At 26.8% G+C, this 26,312-nt stretch overlaps 2 protein-coding genes across 3 annotated transcripts; one reads left to right on the top strand and one right to left on the bottom strand.

The window, feature by feature from the left end:
- Positions 1-333: 333 nt before the first annotated feature.
- On the top strand, positions 334-25,906 carry LOC114128659 (probable sodium/potassium/calcium exchanger CG1090). 2 transcript variants are annotated; one of them, XM_027993230.2, is made up of 10 exons: positions 334-354; positions 20,278-20,568; positions 21,971-22,190; positions 22,569-22,857; positions 22,953-23,076; positions 23,158-23,367; positions 23,778-23,985; positions 24,131-24,232; positions 24,959-25,090; positions 25,363-25,906. In XM_027993230.2, exons 2-10 carry the CDS (start codon positions 20,299-20,301, stop codon positions 25,554-25,556), a joined length of 1,749 nt encoding a protein of 582 aa, XP_027849031.2. In that variant the 5' UTR covers positions 334-354; positions 20,278-20,298; the 3' UTR covers positions 25,557-25,906. The 2 variants fall into 2 exon arrangements, with proteins under 2 accessions (XP_027849031.2, XP_027849030.2); XM_027993229.2 differs by lacking the exon at positions 334-354 and adding an exon at positions 15,300-15,615.
- On the bottom strand, positions 2,484-6,989 carry LOC114128658 (nucleolar protein 14). The gene is made up of 14 exons (XM_027993227.2): positions 6,721-6,989; positions 6,516-6,662; positions 6,314-6,452; positions 5,922-6,238; positions 5,696-5,844; positions 5,524-5,621; positions 5,099-5,386; positions 4,727-4,908; positions 4,501-4,653; positions 4,275-4,439; positions 3,839-4,177; positions 2,963-3,102; positions 2,738-2,893; positions 2,484-2,660 (listed from the first exon to the last, which is right to left on the bottom strand). Exons 1-14 carry the CDS (start codon positions 6,859-6,861, stop codon positions 2,564-2,566), a joined length of 2,511 nt encoding a protein of 836 aa, XP_027849028.2. The 5' UTR covers positions 6,862-6,989; the 3' UTR covers positions 2,484-2,563.
- Positions 25,907-26,312: the final 406 nt, after the last annotated feature.

Raw genomic sequence — 26,312 nt, 5'->3', positions numbered from 1 at the left:
CTTTATAATTATTTTTTTTTTTTTTATAAATATGCAATTTAATTCGGGTAGGTATCTACCTAGGTAGTAGGTACATAAAATAGTAAAATGATTATGAATTTATTTTCAAGTATAATACAGTACAAATTTCACGAATTAAAATCTGGTTACCTATTTCTTCTTTTAATTCTTTCTAATTAGTTACTGAAGTTCGCTTTTGATAATCGTATTACGCTGTTTTTTAATTGTGATCTATTGATCTAATTACCATATATTTTGTTGAAAAAAGGTTCATTGTAGCCTAATTCCCGGACTCCTGTTTTTCGTGCCATTTGCGGTTTATTTATTTCAATCAAACTTGAGTAACAAAAACAGGTATGTACATAAATATTATATAATAGATATATAATTAAGTATATACACCGTAATATTATAGATTTAGATATATTATTTAAGCTTTCCTTCTCAGTTTTCAATGCTTATTGCTTAGGACTACCTAATGGCAGTTTTTTTTTTTTTTTTGAAAAACAATATTACCTACTAAATTCAATTGAACATACACCTTAATATGCTGTAATTCTATTTTCATTTCCGTCATAAAATAATAAAAATTTAGAATTGCTATAGGTATTATAGTAAAAATATAAAATATAGGTACCTATCTTACAATAAGGGTTTTAGTTCTGATGTTTTCAAAAACTTTCATTCAAATGCCAATATTATTAATTTCAGTTCCAAACCCTGATAATAATAATACTCATAGGTACTATTTTTATGGATAGATAGGTAGGTATATCATCATTGTAAGTACCTAAATTAAAAAACTATGGAATCAAAGATAAGTATATAGTATATAGTATAAGTGAATAACAGCATTCATAATTATTTTAAATTTTATGATTGTAATATAATGTAAACTTTAAAAATGTGATTAATTTCTGATTGTATATTTACAGTAAGTAGGTATTTAAATTTGTTGTAGCACCTATAGTTTTTAAAATATATTAAACATTATTATTTTATTTACATTTTGATTGCCTTAGATATTATAAATTTTACGCTTATTAAAATAGGTACTAATACTATAATGTTGTCTAAGTCATTAAATCAAGCATTTAGATTTAAATGCACTTAAAAGTAATTAGTATGCATTTATGCATAAAAAAAAAACCTTAAGCTATTATGCGCTTTATATATTATAGTATGCTCTTATTTTTTTTATAATATTAGGTATGTAATAATATTTTTACATAAATGTACTGCAAAAAATTCTTGAACTATAAAATTTGAGTTTTGCATCCAATACAAATAATTGTTTTTGGTTTTCATTTGTTCTACAATTTTAAGTACAAAATACTACCTATGTTAAACGGTATCAACGTATTGTTGTATTTGAAAATTTATTGTGCTAACCATTTTTTTTTTATATAAATATTTAATATATACGTAATTGACCAAACGTTAGAAAACCAACTTAGATAAAAATGATATGATCTATTTTATCTTTAAATTTATAAATGTACAATATATCTACTTGAAAAATTAATAAAAAAAAATCATACATAACAACATATGTACAGAACACATATAATGAAACGATATCTAGTTATTCTATAGATGGCTGCTAATTAATTGATCAATGTTTACAAAATATAATTAAAAAAAAAAAACTAAATATAGTAGTTCGGATTTGCTCATCATTCGATGATCGCTTTGTGACAAATGAGGTATAATTTAAACACAAATTTTCTAAAAATACCTGGAGTATAATTTATTTTCCAACAATATGTCATGAATTCATAAATCATGATCTAGTTTGTACAGTGAAATAGAAGTAAAATAATTGATTTAATAAGCTTGTATACAAAATATGATTGAATGTACAATTTTTTTTAAATAGGTATATCGTCATGCTTGAAATATACATTTATGTATAATATGCAAAATAAAATATTTTTCTATGAATTCTTTGCTCTGTAAACCATTTAATATTTCTTAACCCCATAAATACTTATTAGAAATAATAAATTAATGTCAAAAAATCCGAATCCTAGACTTTTGATTAATAATTTCTATAAGTTATGGAAATTGATAAGTTAATGACATCTCACTCTGTACGTATAATTATTGTTCTTTTAATATTCAACAGTCCTGTAGTATTGATCAGATGTTTAGTCTTCAGATACAACTAATGTTTAAATTTGGTTTGTACTTAGATACCTAGACACTTTTCAGGTTATATTCCTCTTTCCAAATAAAAGGATAAAATGTGATCCAATAAACTTTTTTTTTTACTTATAAAACACTTAGTAACCAAATCAACAAATTTTGAATTAGTACTACTAACGAAATCATGATGCAAAATATAAATTACTAAAATATTACTCTTATGGGTTCTATTCAAACCTTAAAAATACTTGACACTAGTTATAATTAAAATTATTGTGTCTATAAATATTCAATACAAGAATATAATTATCTTATTTAATAAAAACACAATCTACTAAAAAAAAAATGGATTCAAACCATTTAATAATTAATTTGTTATTCACAAAACAATTTTATGTAATGAATAATAAAATTCCTATTTTTTATTCTTTTTAGCAAGTTTGTTAATTTCGTGAGCTTGATTTGCACCCCAACTGTAAATTTGCTTAACTTTATTACGCCTCTCCGCATCACTAAAAATAAATAACAATATTAATAGAGAATAGAATAAAATGAATAATAATGATAAAATATAAAAATATTTTTCTACCTTTTAGCTTGTTCGTGGTACTTAAGTTTAGATAAGAAACTGTTATCTTTTCTAATTTCACGAACAGCAGATTTCATTTCACGTTTATATCGATGCAAAAGTTTTGATCTCTCTGCTTTTTCTTTAGACTCAGTTTTGAATGTTCGGCCATCATATCTGTTAAAAAAGAATATAAATATTATGTTTTACTTAAATTATTATTATATTATAATAATCAGAACATACACTTTTTGAATTCTAGGTTCATACAAGCGAAGTGCTTTCGGTCTATTAGATAATGTCTGTAGTTTTTCTAATTTTTTTTCAACCATCTGTAACTGCAGCTTTGTTTTATCAATTTGTGCATTCATTTCGTCTGAATTGATCTAAAAAAATACATAAATGATAAATATAAGTAAAATAATTACAGAAACAATACAAATATAAACTTAAAAATAAAAATTTTAATGAATAGATTAAGTAAAATATAAGCATATATAAGATAGTTTTTGAATAATTTCTACATTTATTTAAAAAATATTATACTTGTTTGGGGTCATTTAATAAAATGTTAATATCTTAATTTTTGAAAAATGCTTTATAAATTACAATTAAAACACATAGTAGTTCATAAACTAAAATAAAATTATTAATCATTAATCTGTAGGGATGTATTTTATTGAAAAAAAAATATTAAATAACTTAATTATACATATAATTTAAATAAAAGACCTATCATTATATCTTTCACAGTCATTGTCTCGTTTTTTATTTATCCCTCCTATCTTGATTTGCCTTAAATTATTTCTCTTCTGCATATTACATATCAATGAAATTAATAGTGATAATAGTCATGATTTTTTATTGTCTTTCATTAAGATACAGTAATTTAACCTTTTATCTTGTTTTTTTACTCCTTGCTACACTTCATCTAATATTATTAATTATCCTTTTGTAATGTATTACATATTAAATTAATTATTAACACTCACGTCTCAATTAAAACTTTTTTTTAGTTATACATAAATAATTAATTGTCAATGTATATTAAGAATATATAATAACTAACTATTAAATTAAAAACAAAATTAGAAATAATGAAAATAACAAATTTTAAATTACCTTTAATGTAGTTATAATTGACAAATGAGGTGTCCAAATTTCATTGACACTAGGTATATCTTCACATAATTTTCTAAACCTAAATATTAAATCTAATATAATATATAATGAAGTCAATTTAAATGCATCATCTATGTTTTCTTCATTGAATATTTCATTTATGCTCATTTTTTTTGACCATTCAATTTGAGTTGCATTATTTTCTATTATTAGTAATTTCATATTAGGCTTGAATTGTTGTACATAACTAACGGCATTGTTGTCAGTAGTGGTCATTAACAACATGCCTCGTAAGATATTTACTACTTCTGGTATGTATCTTTTAGACAACTGAACATACTAAACATAATGCATAACATTAAAACTTAGTGAATTGCAATTAACTATTAAAAGTAACTTTATTATTTGATTTAATTTTTTTATGAATCACACTTACTTCTAATAAAATTGTTGTCAACAATAAACATGATGCTATGTCTGAACGTTTTTTAATTTTAGTTTGTGATAAAATTTCACTTGCTATCATTACAGCATATGTACAAACTGGATGGTAATAGTCAGATGATGGGAACAATAAAGGAACCAATTTAAAAAAAATTAACTATAACAAAAAATAATAATATAATTTTTGTTTCACAATATTTAAATTATTTTCAAATTACCATATCTGAAGTTATCTGCTTCAGTGATGAATCAATAAAATCTGTATGTTTTTCTTTCAATACTTCAATAAAACATTTAGCTGCATGTTCTGGAAAAAACTGTGTTAGGTCATACAAATGTGGAGCTAATGAGTTGAGTATCTTCCAACCATCCTAAAAATCACATAAACAATATAAACTTAATATAAAAATGTACAATTTTTTAGTTGTTAAGTATAAAACTCACTATAGAACATGAATTATCATTTAAATGTTGCAAAAGATAAGGATACAGGCGTTGTAAATTTGATCTGTTATCATTACCTAAGCTTGGATGATTTACTTTAATCATTCGCTCAATAATTACTATTTGCTCTGTAATAGATCTATCTTCCAATATTTCTTGGAATCCTTCATATGATTCAGCAACTGGAATTTGAAAATAGATTTAATCTGGTAGTTTTATTTATTTAAGTATTCTTTATACTTTTAACAGTTTATTAACAAAACATAGAGAATATTGAAATTTTAATTGGGAACAATTTAATTAAAAATGTAAAAATATAAATATCATTTAGGATATCATTCTAAATACTTTTTTATAATTTATAATCATTACCTGTAAAAGTATAAGGTAATTGTTTTCTTGCTTCATCCATTAATACTTTTTTTTCTTTCAATTTTTTAGCAAATAATTCAGCTGATTTATTTTTATCTCCATTTTTAATGCATATATTTGTTTCTTCGTCATTAGAACTCTCATCATCCTCTTTAAGATCACTCATATCATTATTTAAATTTTTCTCATCATCGTCATCATCATCATCATCGTCGTCATTATCATCATCATTATCATCATCATCGTCATTATCATCATCTCCATTTTCAGAACAATCATCATTCAAATCTAGAATATCATAATAAACTAGGTATTAAAATATTTAATGGAATAAAAATTAGTCAGCAATAATAATTAGTTATTATAGGTAACACAGAAGTATTATATAATATAATATTTATTAACGAAATTTGAGTATATATTACCATTTTGTTCTTCATTTACAGAAATTAAATCAGAGTTCAGTGGTTTTCCTTCAGAGTTGTAGGCTAAAGGCTGTATTTCATCGTCGCCAAAATCAAAACTAAACATTAAGTTATTTTACAATGTAGTTATAATTTTTAAACTTTAAAGTGCTATGCAATACACAATACATACCCATCATCCAAATCGTCAGCACTTCGGTGTTTAACAATACCATCATCTTCAATTCCTTTCATTCTTTTTAATCTTTCAGATTCTAATTTCTCTAGTCGTTCCTTTTCTTCTTTAGCAATTTCTTCTTCAGATTTTAATTTATCACTAGCCTACCAAATAAATAAATATACAAAATTTTAAATATAATTATTTAAGACTAAATAAAAAAAAAATTAAATAGTTTTACCATTCCTCTACGATCAAATTTTAATGATCTCATTAAAATATCATATGAATTTTTATCAACTTTCTTTTTAGTAGGAGGTTCATCTTCAGTATCTGTTTCTCCACGATTCTTTGTAGGTACAACAGGCATGAGTTCCTTCCAATCTTTATCTAACTGTTCAGTTAATTCATTTGTTTCTTGTTTAAGTTGTTTTTTTTCATATTTTCTCAATTTAGATTCGGCTATCAATTTATCAATTAAATCACGATGACTAGTTTCACCATCACCAGCTCGACTTAAAACGCCTCCACCAAAATGAGCTTTCTCAACAAACTCAGCTAAATTAAATTAGACACTATTTGTAAAATAAAATACAATAAAAACAGTTAAAAACAAAGAAATGAACTTCAAACCTCCTAACTTTCCACCATTTCGATCATCATCTGAATCAGAATCATCATCACTCATAGGTTTTTCAAATTTTTCAATAGTAGATAATGATTGACCATGATGAGTAAGATCTTCTTCTTCGCCCAGGTTATACTTCATTTTCTTTTAAAATAAATATAATTATGTATAATAAATAGTAATTGTTAAAATAATAATAATAAATACTTTTTGAGCTTTAACTCTGCTTGCAGTAAATCGGGCAATAACACGATCATCAGCTGTCATTGCTCGATTTTTTTCACCAATTCGACGATCCACGAATTTATTCGATTTGTCTTTAAGTTTGTACTCAAGCAATAAAGATTTTTTTCTCTGAAATTAATACATAAATTTAGTCTAAATAGATTTTGACACAAAAACACTCATATACCTTTTGGATAGACTTCGATCGAGCAATACCAGGTTTGCCCACTTCATTTTTGGATTTACGACCTAATATGGTGAATTTCTTGTTATTTATGTGTAATTCAAATGGATTAAGTTCTTTTTCTTTATTCTTTTTAACTTTCATTTTAAAATAATAATAAATACGAGAGCAATAAACTAATATGTTCCTTGTTTAATTTAAAGTTCAAAAACAAAATAAAATAAACATTAATAAATATTTATTTTGTGGTTTAAACGCACGTGTTATTATATTAAAGTGTTAAGAATTTATACGATTATTTACTTAATGATAATTGATGATTATAATATATGATAACGTGTTTTAAAACTATAGATAAGACTCATGGAAGAAATTAAGAAATAGCAGATGATAACAAATATAATACTAGGCCACTGAGATAGATAAGATATCTTATCTATCTCAGTGTACTAGGCATTAATTCAGGGTTTCCCATTATCCGGTGTGCCGTGAGACCTCTATTATAGCATTATAGGTGAGCCGCGAAATTTCAGGATTATTAATAAACATTTACGTAAAATTTTGATAATTGGTTAAAGAAAAAAATAATATTTTTTTTCTATCCTAAATAAATTCACCATTTTAAACTGTTTGCTAGTAATACATATACTGATATACAACTACTATGGTATTAATAATTAATATGATGAAAACCTACTATAAAAAAAATATATATACATATATAAGTCAGTGACAAGTGTGCTGCATAGAAAAAAAGTTGGGAAACGCTAATGATTAATTTAACAGAGTATCAGCTCTAAGCACGTCGATTATAATAGTTAATATCTAGTTATATAATACTTTTTTATAATCGTGGCTCTAAAGTCGCATTCCCACGACTGGTGTACTTGGCTAATATTTGGTGCTTGCCCTGCCGTCGGATCGGCATAGGTACTTGTACAATTATTAATCACTGGTGCCGTTCCCGAAGGTTTTAGGCATGGTCGCCCGCAGGGGGGTACCTGGGAGGGGCCATGGCCCCCCCGCTTTTGTTGACAATGTTTGTATAGTATTTTACCTAACCTAACCTAGCATTTTATAGGTATCAACCTTAATATACACCTTGCCTCCCCCCCCACGGTGAAAATTTCTACGGGCGCCCTTGGTTGTCGGTAAATTTGAAACAAGCCAAAGGAACGGCCATTATACCTACTTGTATTAGTGATCCCATGACCGGTTCATGTGGATTGTAGACGAGGAAAAATTGTAGCTTGCTAATTTTGTTATTATAGGTACGCATTATCATTTTTGTATTATATAACATTCTCTATTATTATAATTTATAAATACATTATCATATATCTTACATATTTTATTTATATGATAAAAATCGAAATTGTCTTTTATCTATTATGTGTGAGTTAATGAGATTATATCCATAAATCTGCAGCATTGTCCACTACCTTAAATAATATACCAAATTTTAAATTTGCTATACCTATCGGGCGCTATGTATGTATATTGTACTATTGTATACATTCGTAAACATTCTTCATAGGGTAAAACTAATTATATAGTTATAATTAACCTACTTATTCACCATACAATACAGTTACAATGCATAGTAATCTAAACAAAAGAATACAAATTAGAAATATGTTTTGAAACAGATTTTAAATATGTAACAAATATATACCTATGTAAATTTTAATGTAGGTAGTAGGTATCTATACCTATTATATTTTATTATAAATATGTCAGTAAGTATACAATTTGTTCACACTACAAAAGTTGTCACTAAAGCCATGATTTTAGCTCGATGATGAAGATATTTGAATTGAAATACCTATTGGGTTTTCATACATATATGAAGAAATGCCAAATAGAGTTCTAAAATCGCAGATATATTCGACATTCGTATTATCTCTGGTACAAAATCAACCGGCCGGTTAGGTTACAAATAATACAAATAACTAAAAAAAAAAAAAAGAATAGGTAATCAAAACGGAATTGTGTCAAAAGCATTGTCGTTTCTATATATTTAAAAAAAAGTAAATTATATTGCACATGCGCAATACACGTATCAAATTGGTTACAACTTTGAAATATACTCTAATATGTGTTTCGATAAGTATTCCCTTTCGCTTCTCAAAAGCCCAATTTCAATCTAAGATTATCCATTCGAAATATTTAGTGGTAGTAGTATTAGTATACTACATACGTATTATAACGACAGCGCGTTATTAATTTTAACTCAAATGCATTCAAAATGAACATTTCAATAATTCAATAGGTATTATATCAAGTTAAAATGAACTAATTGCTAAGATAATTATATTTTATTTTATTTTAAAGATATAAAAGTTTTATACTAACAAGATTATATTCAAATCAACCATAGGTGTTAATAAGTTGAAATTATGTATCAAAATACCTAATTGTGAAAATTTTAATTGACATGCTTAAGTTAAATACAATTATACAATGCAGTAGGTATATGTTAACAGATATTGTAAACGATAAACTACCTATATTTAATAATATTATAATATTCATAATATATTTATAACTAGCTATATTTATATTACCTAAATATTTATGAATGCTTTTTTATTTGTTTGTTAGTTGTTACTTTTCCTGCAAAAAGTGATGACACACAACAACAAAAATACTCGCATATCATTGTGAAACCTGCAGTTACTACTTTTATCGCTCCATTCGGAATTTAACGCCAATCTGTATTTAATACAGATTTGATTTATTTCATAGCTATATTTAATAGTCGTGTATAAATTTATAAATTAAACTTTGTTTGTTTGTCCTATGTAGACTCAACAACTTACTAGACTGTTTTTAATAAAAGTTAAATATAAATCAATATAAATCCTAAATAACTCGGAGGAAAGTTTTTATTGGGTGGATCACAAATGCATTTAGTAATCTTGGCTTACGAAAGTTGAGAATTATTTAGTTTATTTAATTAGTTACTTGCATTTTTTTATGTTAATTTTATCATTAAAAATACTTATTGTATGGTACACCTTCTACATATTCCACAACACCCTAATTTCACATATTATGCAATAGCTGATAAAAGTAAGTTCAACATGATAACACCAACAAATATCGAAGTATGTGATTTATTTAAATTCGTGAATATAGGCTTTAACCAATTATTATCATCTGAAAAAGAGTGTATACAAAAACTAAAAAATGCTATTCCTTTCATGAACTTAATATGAGTGCTTTTAAATTTTTGACAAAGCTTGGAAATGAAGAAGTCTTATGTATCATGTGCAATGTGCATACCTAAGAATGTGTATCTAGACGATTATTGTGAAGTTGAGATGGCTTTAATAATATTTAAAGTTTTATTGAGCACCTCAGTTACCTACTAAGAAAACATATAAAGAGGCTCAAAATACAGCTACCAAATATGGATAGGTATTAAAATTTAAAGTACATCAAACGTTTATTTAGGTATCTAATTATATAAATTTTATAAATTTTTTACCATTGTTATTATTTAATTAGGTAATAAGTAGAAATATGGTATGTATGTACAATGTATAAACGTTTTAAAAATTTAAAATATATTTAAAAAAAAAATAAATAAATCTTTAAATTAAAAACTCATCAAAGTCCATTTTTCACATAATAAATTACTGCTCTCTATGTGCTTTTAACAAGACAATGGAAAAACTCTACGAAGCGACCTACAACGTAATCAATTGAAGAAGGACACTTGACGTCCAATTGTAAACACCTTACTTAACTAATGAAAAGATAGACAAGTTACCCTTATTAGTAATTTTAATTTTAATTTTAATATTTAATATTATTTGTGAATTATATCCCTTACTGTATCTATCTAGTCTGTAAGCTTCCATATCACACCATACTATAATAATAATAATGAATAAATTAATCTATTCTACGCTAATAAAATGCTCTGTCGTTAAATGCTCCGACCATATAAATATTATAAACTATAGTTATAATTTATTATAAGTCAAAAATATTTAGTCAACATAGATTTTTAAACCAAATATGAAGATTGTAGGTATGGTGTGGTCGAATGTAAAATGAATAAAAAATGTGTTACAATCGTTGTTACTAACTACTGTTACTGTCTCAACATATTAATAAATAATATTATATAACAGGTTACTAGACAGTAGACTTCTTTAAAGAGTTTATTTCAAATAGTGTCAATGAACGAAGAACTTATCTATTAATTATTATCTCACCATTAAAATTGATTTTGAATAGATATATTTAATAAAAAAACGTAAATGGGGTACGTGGGTATCAAATAAAATAAATAGTAGTGATAACTAATAGTACCTACCTACGTAGATTTCTGTCGAAAACGCTGATCAATCAAGTATCGATCTCAAATGTGTGTAATAAACATATTATATAAATATTGTCAATTTTTGAAACAAAAAAAAATTATAATAATGTATCTATGTTAAAAAAATTATTATACTATACAATAATAGGTATAAATTATAATTTATAATAAATAATTATCAGATAAATTGAGAGTTAGGTAGATAATATTATGCCGATTACAAAGTGTAATACATAATTTGTTTAAGACTACTCTAAGCTTAAAGTTTATTAAGAAGAAAGTTGTAGTTCACGCATAGTAATTACAAATAACTAATAAACGAAATTAACTGGAGTGCCGTAATCCCGAAAATCATAAAATATAAATATAAAATGCACCAAATATCATCAGACTTTCACCCCCAATTTCACCATTAACTCTACAATCGAAAAAATAATTATGATATTAATTTGTATAACGGTAAATAGGTATATAAGTATCTAAAGACTAAAATAACAATGTGTTATTATTTACTTTTGATCAACTATGCTCGATCTGTGATCCGCCAAAGCCTTAGAAGTATCTCATGGCCCGTTTTGTGTTAAAAAAATTGATCATCATTCATCACTCAATCACAGTCTATTATTAAATTTGTTTAAGTTCATTCAAGAAAATATATGTTCACGTACATAATATGTTGAACTAAAACAGTTGCATCATATGATAATATGCATGTACCTATAATCACCATTATAATATAATATAGAAAAATTGGAAAATCTTTGTTTGAAAGCCGAAAGGGATCAATAAAATTGTAATATATTATGTTGTTTCAATTTTTGAAATTCATCAAAGTAAAATAAATTTATTTTTAATTGAATAACTTCAAGAGCATTTTAAAGAAACAATGTTATGAACCTTTTCTTAACACAAGACAAACAGCTTTTTCATTATATTCAATCAAAAAAAAAAAAAAGTTATATACCATTTATCGTTGAATAGTCAACAATCGCTATTATATTTACGTTCTTTTGTATCAGACATTTTTCACTATCCAAACCGTAACTAGGGCGAGATGAACAAGGCACTTGCTTTGACTGCCTGATACTGGAGGCATAAAAACATTAAATGATTAACTTAAGAAAAAGTAATAATTATTGTATATTACTATTTTATTGTCTATATTGACAGTATAAAATATTTAAATATTTTTCATTACTACGCACCGATCTGTAAACGTTATATTATATTTGTAATAATAAATTTAAATCAAGCTTTAAAAAAAAAAAATTATAGTTGAAAACGCTTCCAATTTGTTATTTGGGTTTCAAAATTCTTGACAAGAAATTTGTGACACAACTATGGAAAACAATTTTACTAATGCTGCAAAATTTGCAGAAGAGTTACAAATATCAATAACTTTAAAAAAATCAAGAACAAAAAAAATAAAAGGGTAGAACTTTATATGAAGACAATGATGATGTGATAAGGAAATATTTCTGCAAAACAAACTTTTCGAATTATTATAATAGACTCAATAGGTATACATTCTTACTCAGATGACATGGCGATATAAAAAAAATTATAGAAATATTAAACGATTTTGAATTTCTTTAACTAATATGAATTCACACGATTTGCAAAAAGCAGCTATGCTGATTTAGGATTAAAATATAATGAAAATATAAATATTGTGGAAATAATTGAAAAAATTAAAGATTTGAAACAATCAGCTTTATCAATTTTGCTAAGTATTGAATCAGTAAAATTTTTGGATTTATTACAAAGGATTCGCAATTAAAGGATCGTATTCAAGTATTAACATTTTTATAAAGATTTTTCTGATAATGCCCGTCACAACTCATAACAGTTTCATGTCAAAGGAGATTCAAGAAGATTAATTTGATAAAAAATTACTTAAGATCTACAATGGTTCAGGAGAAATTATCAAGCATTGTCATACTTCCAATAGAAACAGAAATTGATAGTAAATTAGAATATGATTCTGTGAAGAAATTATTGAAAAATTTGCTGACACAAAAGCAAGGAAAATTAAACTATAAATAATAATTATTTAAAATTGTTTTATTTTTATTATTATAAACTATTATTTTGAAATAGGTACCTAATAGTTTTTAAATTTCAAATTGATTTGTTTACTTTAATATAAAGAGCTGAGAATTATATACTTGTGGGTAAAACGTTATTTCTTGTTTTGCTCGAAACCTAATTAACCTAATTTTTAAGGTTTTTAATGCATTAAATTCTGTTCACTAATTATGAGCAATTATATGGTTTTGAAAGTTGTCTAAGTTCGTTTAAATATTTAATTATACATCTTATGAGCTTTAACAGTGATAATTAACATAGGTCTTGTTTCTATTAAGCGCTTTTCACTCACAGTCACGAATTACAATACTGATTATATTACCTACGAATTGTTCAAATTAAAATTCATAATATATAGTCAGTCATTTGCAAACACTAAATGCCTAAATTAAATTATTATTATTAAATAAAAAATTTAATGCTGTGGTTATTATTATAATTCATAATAGTACATTATTACCAAGTAGGTAGGTATTAATTTATTGTTCATAAACATAATTATCGCATATATAAAATATACGTATTTCTTCAAAAATATAATATTCAATATTTATAAATATTATTTGTAGTTTATAGTTTAATATTGTTGTATTGGTACATGGTATTTTTCTGGGAGTTAACATTCTCAGTACCATTATATGTATTTGTATTTTAGCTACGCGTAGATATGTATATAGTTAAAGCGAACATCGAACAGATCATAAAATATTATATTTATTTATAATATACCAAGGTTGTATTTATAGAAGGGGTGATTATGTGTGATATATGTACCTTTGACCTTTTTAAAATAGGTTTTCTATTCCAAAAAGATATTTGTTCATCTTAAAATAACATCGAAAATACACGTACTTGGTGCCTACCTAACTTGGGTGCAAATATTTTGACTCCTTACGACGAATGTCAAATAACAACAACATTTATTAAATGTTGTTTTAATAAACTTTATAACTATAAATTCGATATTAATAAAATATTTTAAATGTACACACTGTAATACTATTTATTACATAAAATCATTAAAGATACTTTAATTATAAATTAGAATATCTACTATAGACTAACTAGCCAAACGATCTCACGTGCGCGAGTCAAAATAGACTAAAAGACAACTCATTATTTAGAATTTGATTCGTTTGATTAGGTACCTAGGTATTCAATTTTTGGGCAATGTACCATTAACATGCATAGGGTTGTTATGCAAATGGTTTGTTTAACATTTTATGATCACAAAACATATATAATTTTAATTTTCAATAAAGTAATGGTATAACCAAGAATAATAAATTGCACAGTTGAAATACATTCAGTTGTCATTTTAACACAATTTCCTTTGCAGGAGAATACTAATCGTATATTATCAATTAAAGTAGTATTTTTAGACTGCTCCTGACGTACTCAAGATATGTCCGTCATGTATTCGACATATTTACATAGGGTGTTGTTACTAAATGTACACACACCCACACACATCCATACCCCACGCGCGCACGCGCTCTTATGGATTCATGATGTTTAAAAGTCTATTGTATATAAATATACTTACAGGACCACTAGGGCGTAGGTACTGGCCTAATGACCTACTGCAGACTTACTGCCCTGTGGATAGTATAGGCTCGCGTACTAAGAGCGAGCTCCGTGGGGGCAAGCGGGGCTGCATTAGATTTTAAGGAAAGCTCTCTATACAGGAATATTATCTATAAAATAATATTATCGTTTATTTATATACTCTATAAGACGTATACTGTTTATGGCGTGGTGCACTATATATGTACACCGGACCTGCAGACGATAAGACGCACGTTCCGTTCGCAAGATGGGTGACCCGTAGTCTTTGGACGACCGGGGTGCAGGACTATGCCAGGTAATATATAGTCACCGTGCGAAGATGAAACGGCCACCGCCACCGTCGTGGACCCGTTTGCAAAAACGACGATGATAACAACAATAATAATAGTAATAATATGACGGGCCTCGCCGAACGCGCGTAGCGGCGGTGGCGGCGGCGCCATCGAAATATCGATACGTTTGCCCGTGTTGTTACATATAGAAACGCCACTCGACTTTTGCGGATTCGCTGCCGAGCTTGCGCCTTAGCCGCCTTATGTATACACAAACGATATACGCACGCACACAGACAGTCGCGGACAAAACGAGCGCACGCACACTCGCGCGTAACGCCGAGCTATATTTCCCGCAGTGTAAGCGTATATAATAGTCACTCACCCCTCCGCGTCAAAAGTGCACGTCAAGCGCTACTGCCGCCATACGCACTGTCTGTTTTTATTTTTTATTTCTCATTTATATCGGCGTACGAGCGAAAAAAAAGCCGTCGAAATCGTTTATCGACTTTCGTTTTACGGGAAACGCACAGCGGTCACTGCAGCAGCAGCAGCAGCCATACAGCAGCAACCACCGACAAACTGCTCACGTCGTTGCCGTCGCACGCGAATCGCTCGGACTAAAGTCAAAAGGTAAAAAGGAAAACAAAATCATAATCGTATTATATGATGATCGACGGTTTTTATATTACACCTACGGTCGTTTATAAAACGTTGGAACGACGGTGGGGGGGTAAAAATAAAATGATTTTTCCGCGCGTCCGCCAATATAATATTATTATTATTATTATTATTATTGTTGTTGTTGTTGTCGGGTATTTATAATAAGTATTTCCTCCTCGATCAAACGACACGTCCGAGACACGCTGGCGCGGAGGACGTCGTCGAGCTTGCAGCTTTATTCCCGATAAACGTCAGGCGCAGCACTGTCGACGTCTTCATAAAGACGTGTAATTGGGTTTTCGAGCGGTCTGCGAATTTTGCTGACAGGTGCCTTTTCCTCTCCTTCACACACACACACACACACACACACACACACAATTATTATTATTGTTATTCGCGCGGATTGGATGCCGCCGCGGTAGAACGTCATCGAGTGGGAGACGCGAAACCTCCGCCGTACTTTACCCGTCTCACGACGAGTAGCGCGCACTGCACAGCTGCGGCATGGCACTTGCTGTCTCATTAACAACACAAAGGAGATTATACGCGGTCGCTATATATAATGTCATAACGCCCGTTAGGGTTTCTAAAGTGCAAAAAACGTCGTCCCGACTACGGTCGTATATAGGTATCCTATCTGTCATCGATCTGCCCGCGAAATTAACTATTTCGGTCGGTTTACGCCTGCAGTAGTGTGGGCGAACGAGTGTTTTAGCAAATCGTTTGAAATACGTCGATTCGCCTTTACCCTCATGATGCGGACGGGGTTTTCCGGTGAAATTCGATAATGTGTACAAACGCGCATATATAGTTCCATCGACCGAATAAAAAGATAAACATAATATATATTATATTATCATATGACACAACGTAATCGTTTGAGGAAAAACAATGCGGGACGTTAGGTTAAAAAAATAATAATGATAAAAACACGTCATGATATCCGCGCATGAATAATGTATATATTATTATATTGTAATATTATAGGGGTAATCGACCGACACTAAAATACATCGCGCATGTTAGTCGTTATTTTATTTTTTTTTTCTGTTAAATACAAAAACTTTTTTTTACAAAATTATTACATTCAAATAATATACACTATATATTAAATTATTATTGTTATCATAGATGTAATTGTCGATATACTACAATAATGGTTAGGTTGTTGACATTGTTAAACACTAAAGATGGGTCAGCGGTGTATGTAGTATAATATATATATATATATTATATATATAGTCAGTGCGGGGAATATGAGTGGAACGACGGTAGAGTAGGAACAGTTAGAATCGATAAAAAGTTTCGGGGGGCGTATGGGACTCGGCCGTTGTAATAAAGTCGCCAATTTTACTTATAAAATATAGAGTAACTCGATGTGGCCAACTTAATGGTCCGAACCAACGGAAATGTCTGTTAGTTGACACACGATTAAATTATATGTCACCCTTTCTTTCTTTTTTTATTGTTTTTCGAACAAATAAACCACACAATTTAAATCAATTAAAAAAATTTAAATTATATTATTATCTCCTTATTTAAAATAATGCTTTTATCGTCACGAAAAACGAATTTAAAAATACTTCGTAGAATTAAATGAACTAAAACTTACCATTAGAATGTATATGGTATCAATTTAATTTATCACTATCACGATCCGGACTAGAATAATATTTAATTTGTTTATTTCTCCATAAACGAATTGGAATTTTACAAGCCCATTACATTCCTTTTGTATTAATAAATGTCATGGGTATGCAAAATACTATTAGGATTATTTTCCTCACCCTATCACATTTTCTTTTATGTTTTCTCTGAAAACGGACATTCTTCTTACTTGTAAAATTCCAAACATGCCATTGACGGCATTATTCTGTTTACGGTTAACCCATTCACGAGAATCCGAGATTTTATTTCTAAATTATTTGAAATCACACGAACAATCAAGTCGTAAAATTACTTTAATCTTTCTATCTACATTCTACATGCATATCAAAATTAAATTTATATTATAAATAAATAGGTACAACAGTGGATTTATTAATAATATAGGAGTATGCGTCAGTCTCTGAGCTTAATTAAGTTTTTTTCTTCAACTTAATTTACATAATATTATAGTTTAAGTGTATTAATACTTCATACTTGAATATAATTCATACGATATAATATTATATAATTAAATTTATACATCTTCTGTTTTTTAAACATAATTTAATTATTATACGTCACCGGGTGTTATTTCTAATGTATTCTAACACACGTTGTCATGCCATTAGTTCAATCTATATACCTAAGTATAATCATAAAATGATAAATATAATGTAAAACGAAAACACACAGTACAAAACGTTTTCATTAAGTCCTTTATCAGTTTTTATCCACACAGCAAACAAATGTATTTAAAATATTTATTTGATAAAATATTATAAGAACAATATTTAATAATCATTTGTTTTTCATTTTGTATATAAATTAAAATATATATGTATTATAAGTCATATAAATAATTGTTGAACCAGAAACATTTATTTTCTAAAAAACAAAAAATAAAAATTCATTAATAATAATATAAATATAAATCAAAATTGTATAAATATTGTAACTTAGTATTAAATTATTATTTTCTTTTAAATTAATAAATATTTTATAAATAACAATATTTAACAAAATATTTGTTGAATACTTATTAAAAAATTTGTTCAGAACTTATTAAATATTTGAATACCAATATTTAATAAATATTATACTTATAATATACAGTATTGCACACGTCATACACATACACATTTCACAGTGTTTTACTGGGTAGGTTAAGATTGAAAAATTAAATATAAATAAAATAAAAAAAATTGTATGGGCTAAAACTGTTAGCCCATAATTATAATGTATTTACAATATTTGCATGCTATTATTCTAAATGCAAAACCCATTTTTTTATATATACATTCACACATATTCTGAACCTCACTCCCTTCAAAAAAGTTGTATTTTAGCCAAAATTTAGTATAAAGTTTCATGAGTATTAATCGTTAACCAGTTTAGAAAATACTGATAAATGACAAAGAATTAACTTACAAGTAACACCATTTATGCATATTAACTTGTGGCTGCCGATATTATTGACAACGCCTAATTAATAATAAATTAATTTAAAAAATAAATAAGTTACACACATTGTGGAATTTTCAAAATTGACAATAACATATTCCTATATAAATATGCTTTTTTCATGCATATTCTTACATGCATGAAAAAAGCTATTTCCAACATTCCAGGAACATAATTCATTGATATAATAAAATTATATACGTATAAGTATAATAGTAATAATACTCATATAATGTTGTTATTTAGTTTCCTCCACAAAAAACTAGCCGAAAACATTTTTTCAGATATTTGAGTTATAAGAATTCCAACTATTTAAATGCAGAATGTTTATTCTTAAGAATTTTCTTTATCACTACAAATATTTTTGAATTTATAAGTATGTTAAAAATGTCATTCTGATTTTTTTTTTTTTAAAAAAATCATTATGCTTAAACAAACAATTTGTTTACACCCGAGTTTGAATTAAATTATTGATAGATAGGTACTCTCAAACTTCCAGACACATTTTAAAAAAACACTCAAGATATAGGTACTTCAACCAATTAACACTCTTCCAGAGTATTGACTACTGAGAATAATGAAAGATTTTTTGTCATCACTCAAAAGAATAAAATCTTATCTTAGGTTCTCATGAATACTATAGAGAATAAGGAGAAATATAAAACTAACAAAATAAACTTAAAGGATAAGCATTAAATAAGTTTGATAAAATAATAAGTAGGTATAAATTAGAAAATCGTACTATACAGTATATCTATGATAATATGTTCTAATCAAATTTAATCTTAAACTTATATAACATTATTAGATTAATTATTTAATAACATTAATGTTCAATGTAAGATTCTATAATTGGTATGATTATCATTATTTTTAAATAAATAAAATAATATTAACGTGTATGAGTATTATTAATGCAATTTTATGGTTATAAAATACAAAATAAATTGTATTGGTTAAATGCAAAACTTAATATATTTTTATATATACTTATCAAAAGGTAAAGAAGTTATTAAATATTAATAATTTTAATTAATTAAAATATTTAAAAATCTAACTTTTCGAGTACAAGAGCGTGCGACACCTAACGTAATACAGAATAAGTATGTATTTATCATGATAAATAAAAATTGGCCTGATGATCGAAAAAAAATTGACGTGCTTAACTTTTGGCACAGATAGTAAACATCTTTAATGCCGTCACTACACTAAAATGATTATTTTTATAATTATAACTAAATTGATTTTGTTAAGAATGGGCGTGGCATAAGTTGCAACATTTTACATTTTTAACGATTTTAACTTATGTTCATAATTTTATAGATATACCTCCTAACCTCCTATATATATTAATCAATATAAGAGTTCAGAGTGGGTAAAATAAGTTAACAAAAATCGAAAGTTATTAATTTTTAATTATTCTTTTGTAATCTATATTTATACAGTTAGATATCATAATTATAATAGGTATTATGTTTAAAAAAATCTTCTTTTTCATAACGTTTTATACATATTTTGTTCTAGAACGAATTGCGTGTCTGTCATATGGTTGGACAGAAGAGGCCAAGTAGATCATGTTCAATATTGATATGGGGTGGCTTTCTATTGCTTTACGCCGGGCTTACCGCGATCATAGATTGCACTCAGAGCAATGGGACAAGCACGACAGTTATTCCATTGCCGTCCAATGTCAACCAATTTTCATCCGCAGCCCCGGCGACCACGGATGATATTTATGCGTCTGGTGACGGTCAAATAATTTTTTCAACACAGTCTTCACTTCAAAAAGATAATCAAACTACGGAGAGCACTTCGGTATCTATTATCACTAAAATATTATACAGTTAAAAATGTATCATTTTTAACCTATTCGACCTTTAATTTTATATAATTAAATAATTTAAAGATAAATTAAATGCGTGCAAGTAATTCGTACTAAATTATAACACAATTTTATGCTTTAATAGCCATATAGGTATCTACCTAGTTAAATCGCATTACTGGACATCAATATACATTTTTTTTTATTTACATCATTCTGCTTAATATTACATTGCAATAATTGAGTATAGATGACAGACATTAAAATTAAATACAATAAATATATTTTAAAACGGTTCCATAGATAAATAAATTAGAAATACTCAAATACTAATAATACCATCAGTTATAATTGATGACTGTTTGTCGCTCTAATTACTTTTTTAATTACAGCAAAATACCAATATCGGTGTTTACATGCTTGAATACCATTAAAAACTGTTTCCAACTGAAACTCATAATATCCTTTACAGAAAAAAATACGTTAAAAACAATAATATTTAAGTATTGAGAAACTAACAATTAGTAGGCAATACATTTTATAGTACAATTTGAGAAATATATTATTTCGCATTTAAATACAAATTACAATATTATATAATCAAAACATTCAACCTACTTCAATTAATATTTTTATATTTACTATAGAACAATAGATAAACAATATAAATATACACATAAACAGAGTAATTTTTATATTAACGCATTAAAATAATTCAATTTTAGCAAATAAATGTTTAAATAACAATTATTATTTTAGTCATCTATTCATTTTTTTGATTTTAATAGAATATAAAAAATTGCTTATCCGTATAGAACTAAAACATGATCATATAAAAATTTTGCATTACCTATATACTTGGGGTTTTCTGTTTTTTTTTAAATTTAAATCCTCTCCTTATTTTAATTTTTTTTTTTTTTTTTTTTGTTGTTACATCCTTATTCATTTTTATTGATTGATAAATAAACTAAAATAATAACACTTAAAATCTTATTTTTAGTTTACCCACACATAAGTTTGAAAAATGTCGATCAATTAAAAATTATATCATAATTATTACGTTAAAATGTTAAATACATAGGTATTTATAATAATTAACAGAGTATTAATATAGTTTGAACAGGATTGAAGGTGATTCTTTTAACTGATAATTAATTTTAAAATAATTAACTTTTATTGACATTTTCTTTTGTAAAAATATAAAATACACACAATATTTTAAACATTGACAAGATTCTTATATGCATTTTTCTCAAAAAAAAAAAAATGTATTAATGAAGACCATTATTAATTTATTAATGTTTACAGGAATAAATCGTAAAATAATAATTTTATTTTTATATTATATTAACTTTCCTTATCTGTTTTGTATAAAATTAAAATTGTATTTTTCAGGGTCTAAGTACAGCAAACACATCATCAATTATAAGCGACGAATCTGCTGAGAAATGCACACCACCAGCAATAAAACAGTTCCCCAGACCTTTCATGAGACCTTCAGTGCGACGACGAGGAGGAATATTAATCCATATAATTATATGTATCTATAGCTTCTTAGGATTAGCAATCGTATGTGATCACTATTTTGTAAAGTCATTGGATAGAATTTGTGAAGGTAAATATAATTATATCTAACCTAACGTTATACCTTACCTACACCTAACCATCTTAACTTAACCAGTGCGCTTTATCTAAACAGTAAAACCTCTAGCATCTGACACCTCTCTACAAAGATTAAAATTTCAGTGACTGAAAGTATCTAGTATTTAAAAGTTTTGCTGCATAATTATGAATCAACTTCTAATAAGATTAAATAAAGAAAAAATTTAAATATTTTGTGTGTATTATTACGATGTAGGTATTGTATATTTTTTTAAATATTCAGTTACTAAAACAAAATATGATTAAACTTAAAAGGCAATTTAAATTTTAATGTATACATTTTAAATTGATAAGACTTATAATTTTCAAATTTCAATTATTTTTTTTTTAGAACTTAAAGTAAGCCCTGATGTTGCGGGTGCAACATTTATGGCGGCTGGTAGCTCCGCGCCTGAATTGGCCACCGTTGTCATTGGCGTATTTCTAGCCAAAGACGATATAGGCGTGAGTGGAGTCATCGGATCAGCCGTTTTCAATATCATGTTTGTCATAGCTATTTGTGGCTTAGCATCCACAACTGTGACTTACCTCAACTGGTGGCCACTTTGCAGAGATTCGTTTTTCTACACCATAAGCATACTCATAATGCTGCTAGCTATTTATAACGAAACTATTTCATGGTATTTATAGTTATAAGCCTATACCTACTTAAATTATATTTAATTAAAACAAACCATTCATAATATTTAAAATTTAAATTTATTGAACGTTATAGGGTTGAGAGTTCTATGTTGCTTCTGGCGTATGTCATATATTGTGTAGCGCTGTATTACAACTTGTATTTGGAGGCATGGGCCAATACTTGGAACCTACCATTTCCACCAAGAAATCACGGACAAGTTATTGAATGCTTATTTACTATTATGACTATTATTTACCATACTGAATTACAACTATATAATTCACATTTTATATAACAGATAAATGAATTATTTGCGGATCAACAGACATCAGATATCAAAGAAGGCCAAGAACAAATTCAATTGACCGGTACTAAAAGTCCAACGGGTTATGACACTACTGGATCAACAGGAATAGACCAACAAGAACAAAACCAACAACAACAAAATCAACAAATACAACAAAATCCAGACTATTATATACCTAAGGTGTATCATGAAGCCGATGAGGTATGTATTATAATGCGTATACCTATTTATATGTTACAGTGTATGTCCGTAGTTGGTGAATGCTGACAGCTAACATACGTATTATACAGATACACATAGTATATTTAATATAACATGGGTTGGGTATTAAATAAATGTATTATTCATTTAAATTATGTTTATTTTACAAAATTTGTTGATCCCTTAGTATACTGATAATTAGTATTACATTTAATTATGCAGAAGACAAAATCATTTAATACAATTTTCTATAACGCAATCTATATATACATTTTAAATGGTACACTTGTGTCCTGTATACATAAATACATGAATTTTGAAAGTTGAATGAATTGAATATTAATAATATATCTAATAAATAATATAAAATTGTACAACATTTTTTTATTGTTTCTTTATATAAATTATAGGTAAATCCTTTGCTTAAGCCGGAAAATGGAAACATTTTACATGTTATTCAATGGGCCGTTATGTATCCAATTTATTTTAGTTGTTATTATACAATGCCGGACTGTCGGAAAGAAATTTTTAAAAACTGGTACGGATTAACGTTCGTCATATCTATGCTATGGATTTCAGTGTATTCTTATATAATGGTTTGGATGATTACAGTTATCGGTAAGTTCTACTGAAAATACTTGGTACTTATAATGATTGAGAAAAAAAATTGTACTATAAATTATTTTATTGGAAAGTTTATAAATATATTATTTTTATAAATTTCATATATACATTATTATATTTAATTTAATTTAACTCACAGGTAATACACTTGGGATACCGGACACAGTCATGGGTCTAACGTTTGTTGCAGCTGGAGTTAGTGTACCAGATGCTCTATCAAGTCTTTCAGTAGTTAAAGAAGGTAAGGGGTTAAAATGCTATAAAAATATAATACAATTTTTTTTTATATACTAATAATATTTAAATTAGATATTGTTGTTATTCACATTTTAATATTTGATCTTATATGATCTTAGTTTTGCCATGTAATAATAATTATATCACCCGAGATGCGAATTTTATATATAACCAAGACTTGAAAAAAACGCACACGCTATACACAAGTCAAAATATCCACAGCTAAAACTATATCAATGGCTATAAATAATTCCAAAATAGAAAGAGAAACATGCCGTTTTCTAATATTAATTTTGAATACAGTTTTTAATTCGACAGTTTGTTTCTTATATGTTTAAAATGAAAAACAGATTTTTAATTTTTACTTTTTACAATATATTACTGATAATATAAAATATATGTGTATTTATGCATTAATAATTTAATTTTTTCAAAATATACTTATATTTTAATACATTTTATATAATTATACAGAATGAAGTTTAAGTATAAAAGAGACTTACACATTAAAACTAGTTTACTAAATTAAAAATCCAACTACTGAAAATATACCTACTATATTTTTGTTCATATAATTGGTCCAAACATAATATGAAAAATTTGGGTATTTACAGCCACTAAAAGCATACTCGTATACATGTAAAATAATTAAAATACAAATTGTTCTATATTCTTTATAATATACATTGTAAATCATGCTTCATAATCATATTGCGAAATCTAATTTTAGGTTACGGTGACATGGCTGTATCTAACGCAATCGGAAGTAACGTGTTTGACATATTAGTATGCTTAGGACTTCCGTGGTTTTTGCAAACTGCTATATTTAATCCAGGGAGTACTGTAAAAGTGTATAGTAAAGGTAAGTCAAATTTAATTAATATTATTGACATTAAATTAACTTTCAAGTAAAATTACAAAATTAGAACATTTAGCAATAAGTTTTAACTTAATTATATTCGTTTTCTATCATTTATTTATACGATTAATTTTATAAATTAATAAAAAAAATATTATTTTAGTCGCAACTTGTTCCATAATTAATAAGTGATGCTTCAATGTAAAAAATATGAATATATACGTAGAACTTCATGGCTTCATATAAATAACGTAATTTTGTTATTATTGTTACAGGTTTAACTTATTGCACGTTAACACTTCTATCGACCGTAGTATTTTTGTTAGTGGCAACGCACATGAATGGTTGGAAGTTAGATAGAAAATTTGGAGCTGTCCTTATGTTGTGGTATTTGATTTTTATTGCAATAGCTAGTTTATACGAAATGAATGGTACTATGAATCCACCAAGCTGTTTGACCGACTATTAATGTTATATTATATAAAATATTTAAACTATAGGTTACGTATAATTTATTAATTTACTTTGGTTTTAAATAAGTTTGTTTTGTATTTTTCGTTCAAAATAATGTTATTCTCCTGTCGTGCCTGACAGTTCAGCATCCTGTGATTTTTTTGTATAAGTAATATATTATAAAGAAAATATATAATATTAGGTATAATACATTAAGCTATTATACTTAAATTGCGTAAACGTGTTTTCTGGGATTAATGCTGAATGCTGATATTATCTGGAATAATTATTTTTAATTGGAAATATCAGAAAACTTGTATGTCATGATGTTTTCTTACAATAACACGCTGTTTTTATAGTTTCAGTTTTATTTTACTGAATTGGATTATAAGTTAAACAAAAGTTATGTATTATTAATCGCACAATATAGATTAGTTATAATATGCTGTTCTATTACATTCGATGGGATCGGGACCGACTCAAGGGGTAAGAGACATATGTCCACGTCTAGGGCTATATATTTCAGGGGTGGCATCAAATATTTTTGTATTATATAGATAAAAAAAAATATTTGATGTAGTATTTAGATGTAAACATTGTAAACTCAAGTTTGCCTAGGAGTGTGTTGACTTGAGCCGGGACTGGATGGGATAATATTATAGAACATTTTGTTTTCCAATTTAATATCTATGTTTTTCTGTACAATTTTCAAAATTGTTTCAATTAAAACTATGGTATAATTAAAATAACTTTTCGTAATAATTAACATAAT

Source organism: Aphis gossypii, chromosome 2 (genome assembly GCF_020184175.1).
Source record: "Aphis gossypii isolate Hap1 chromosome 2, ASM2018417v2, whole genome shotgun sequence".
Taxonomy (NCBI): domain Eukaryota; kingdom Metazoa; phylum Arthropoda; class Insecta; order Hemiptera; family Aphididae; genus Aphis; species Aphis gossypii.
The sequence above is the reverse complement of the archived record's forward strand: the minus strand, read 5'-3'. Positions and strand labels throughout refer to the sequence as shown.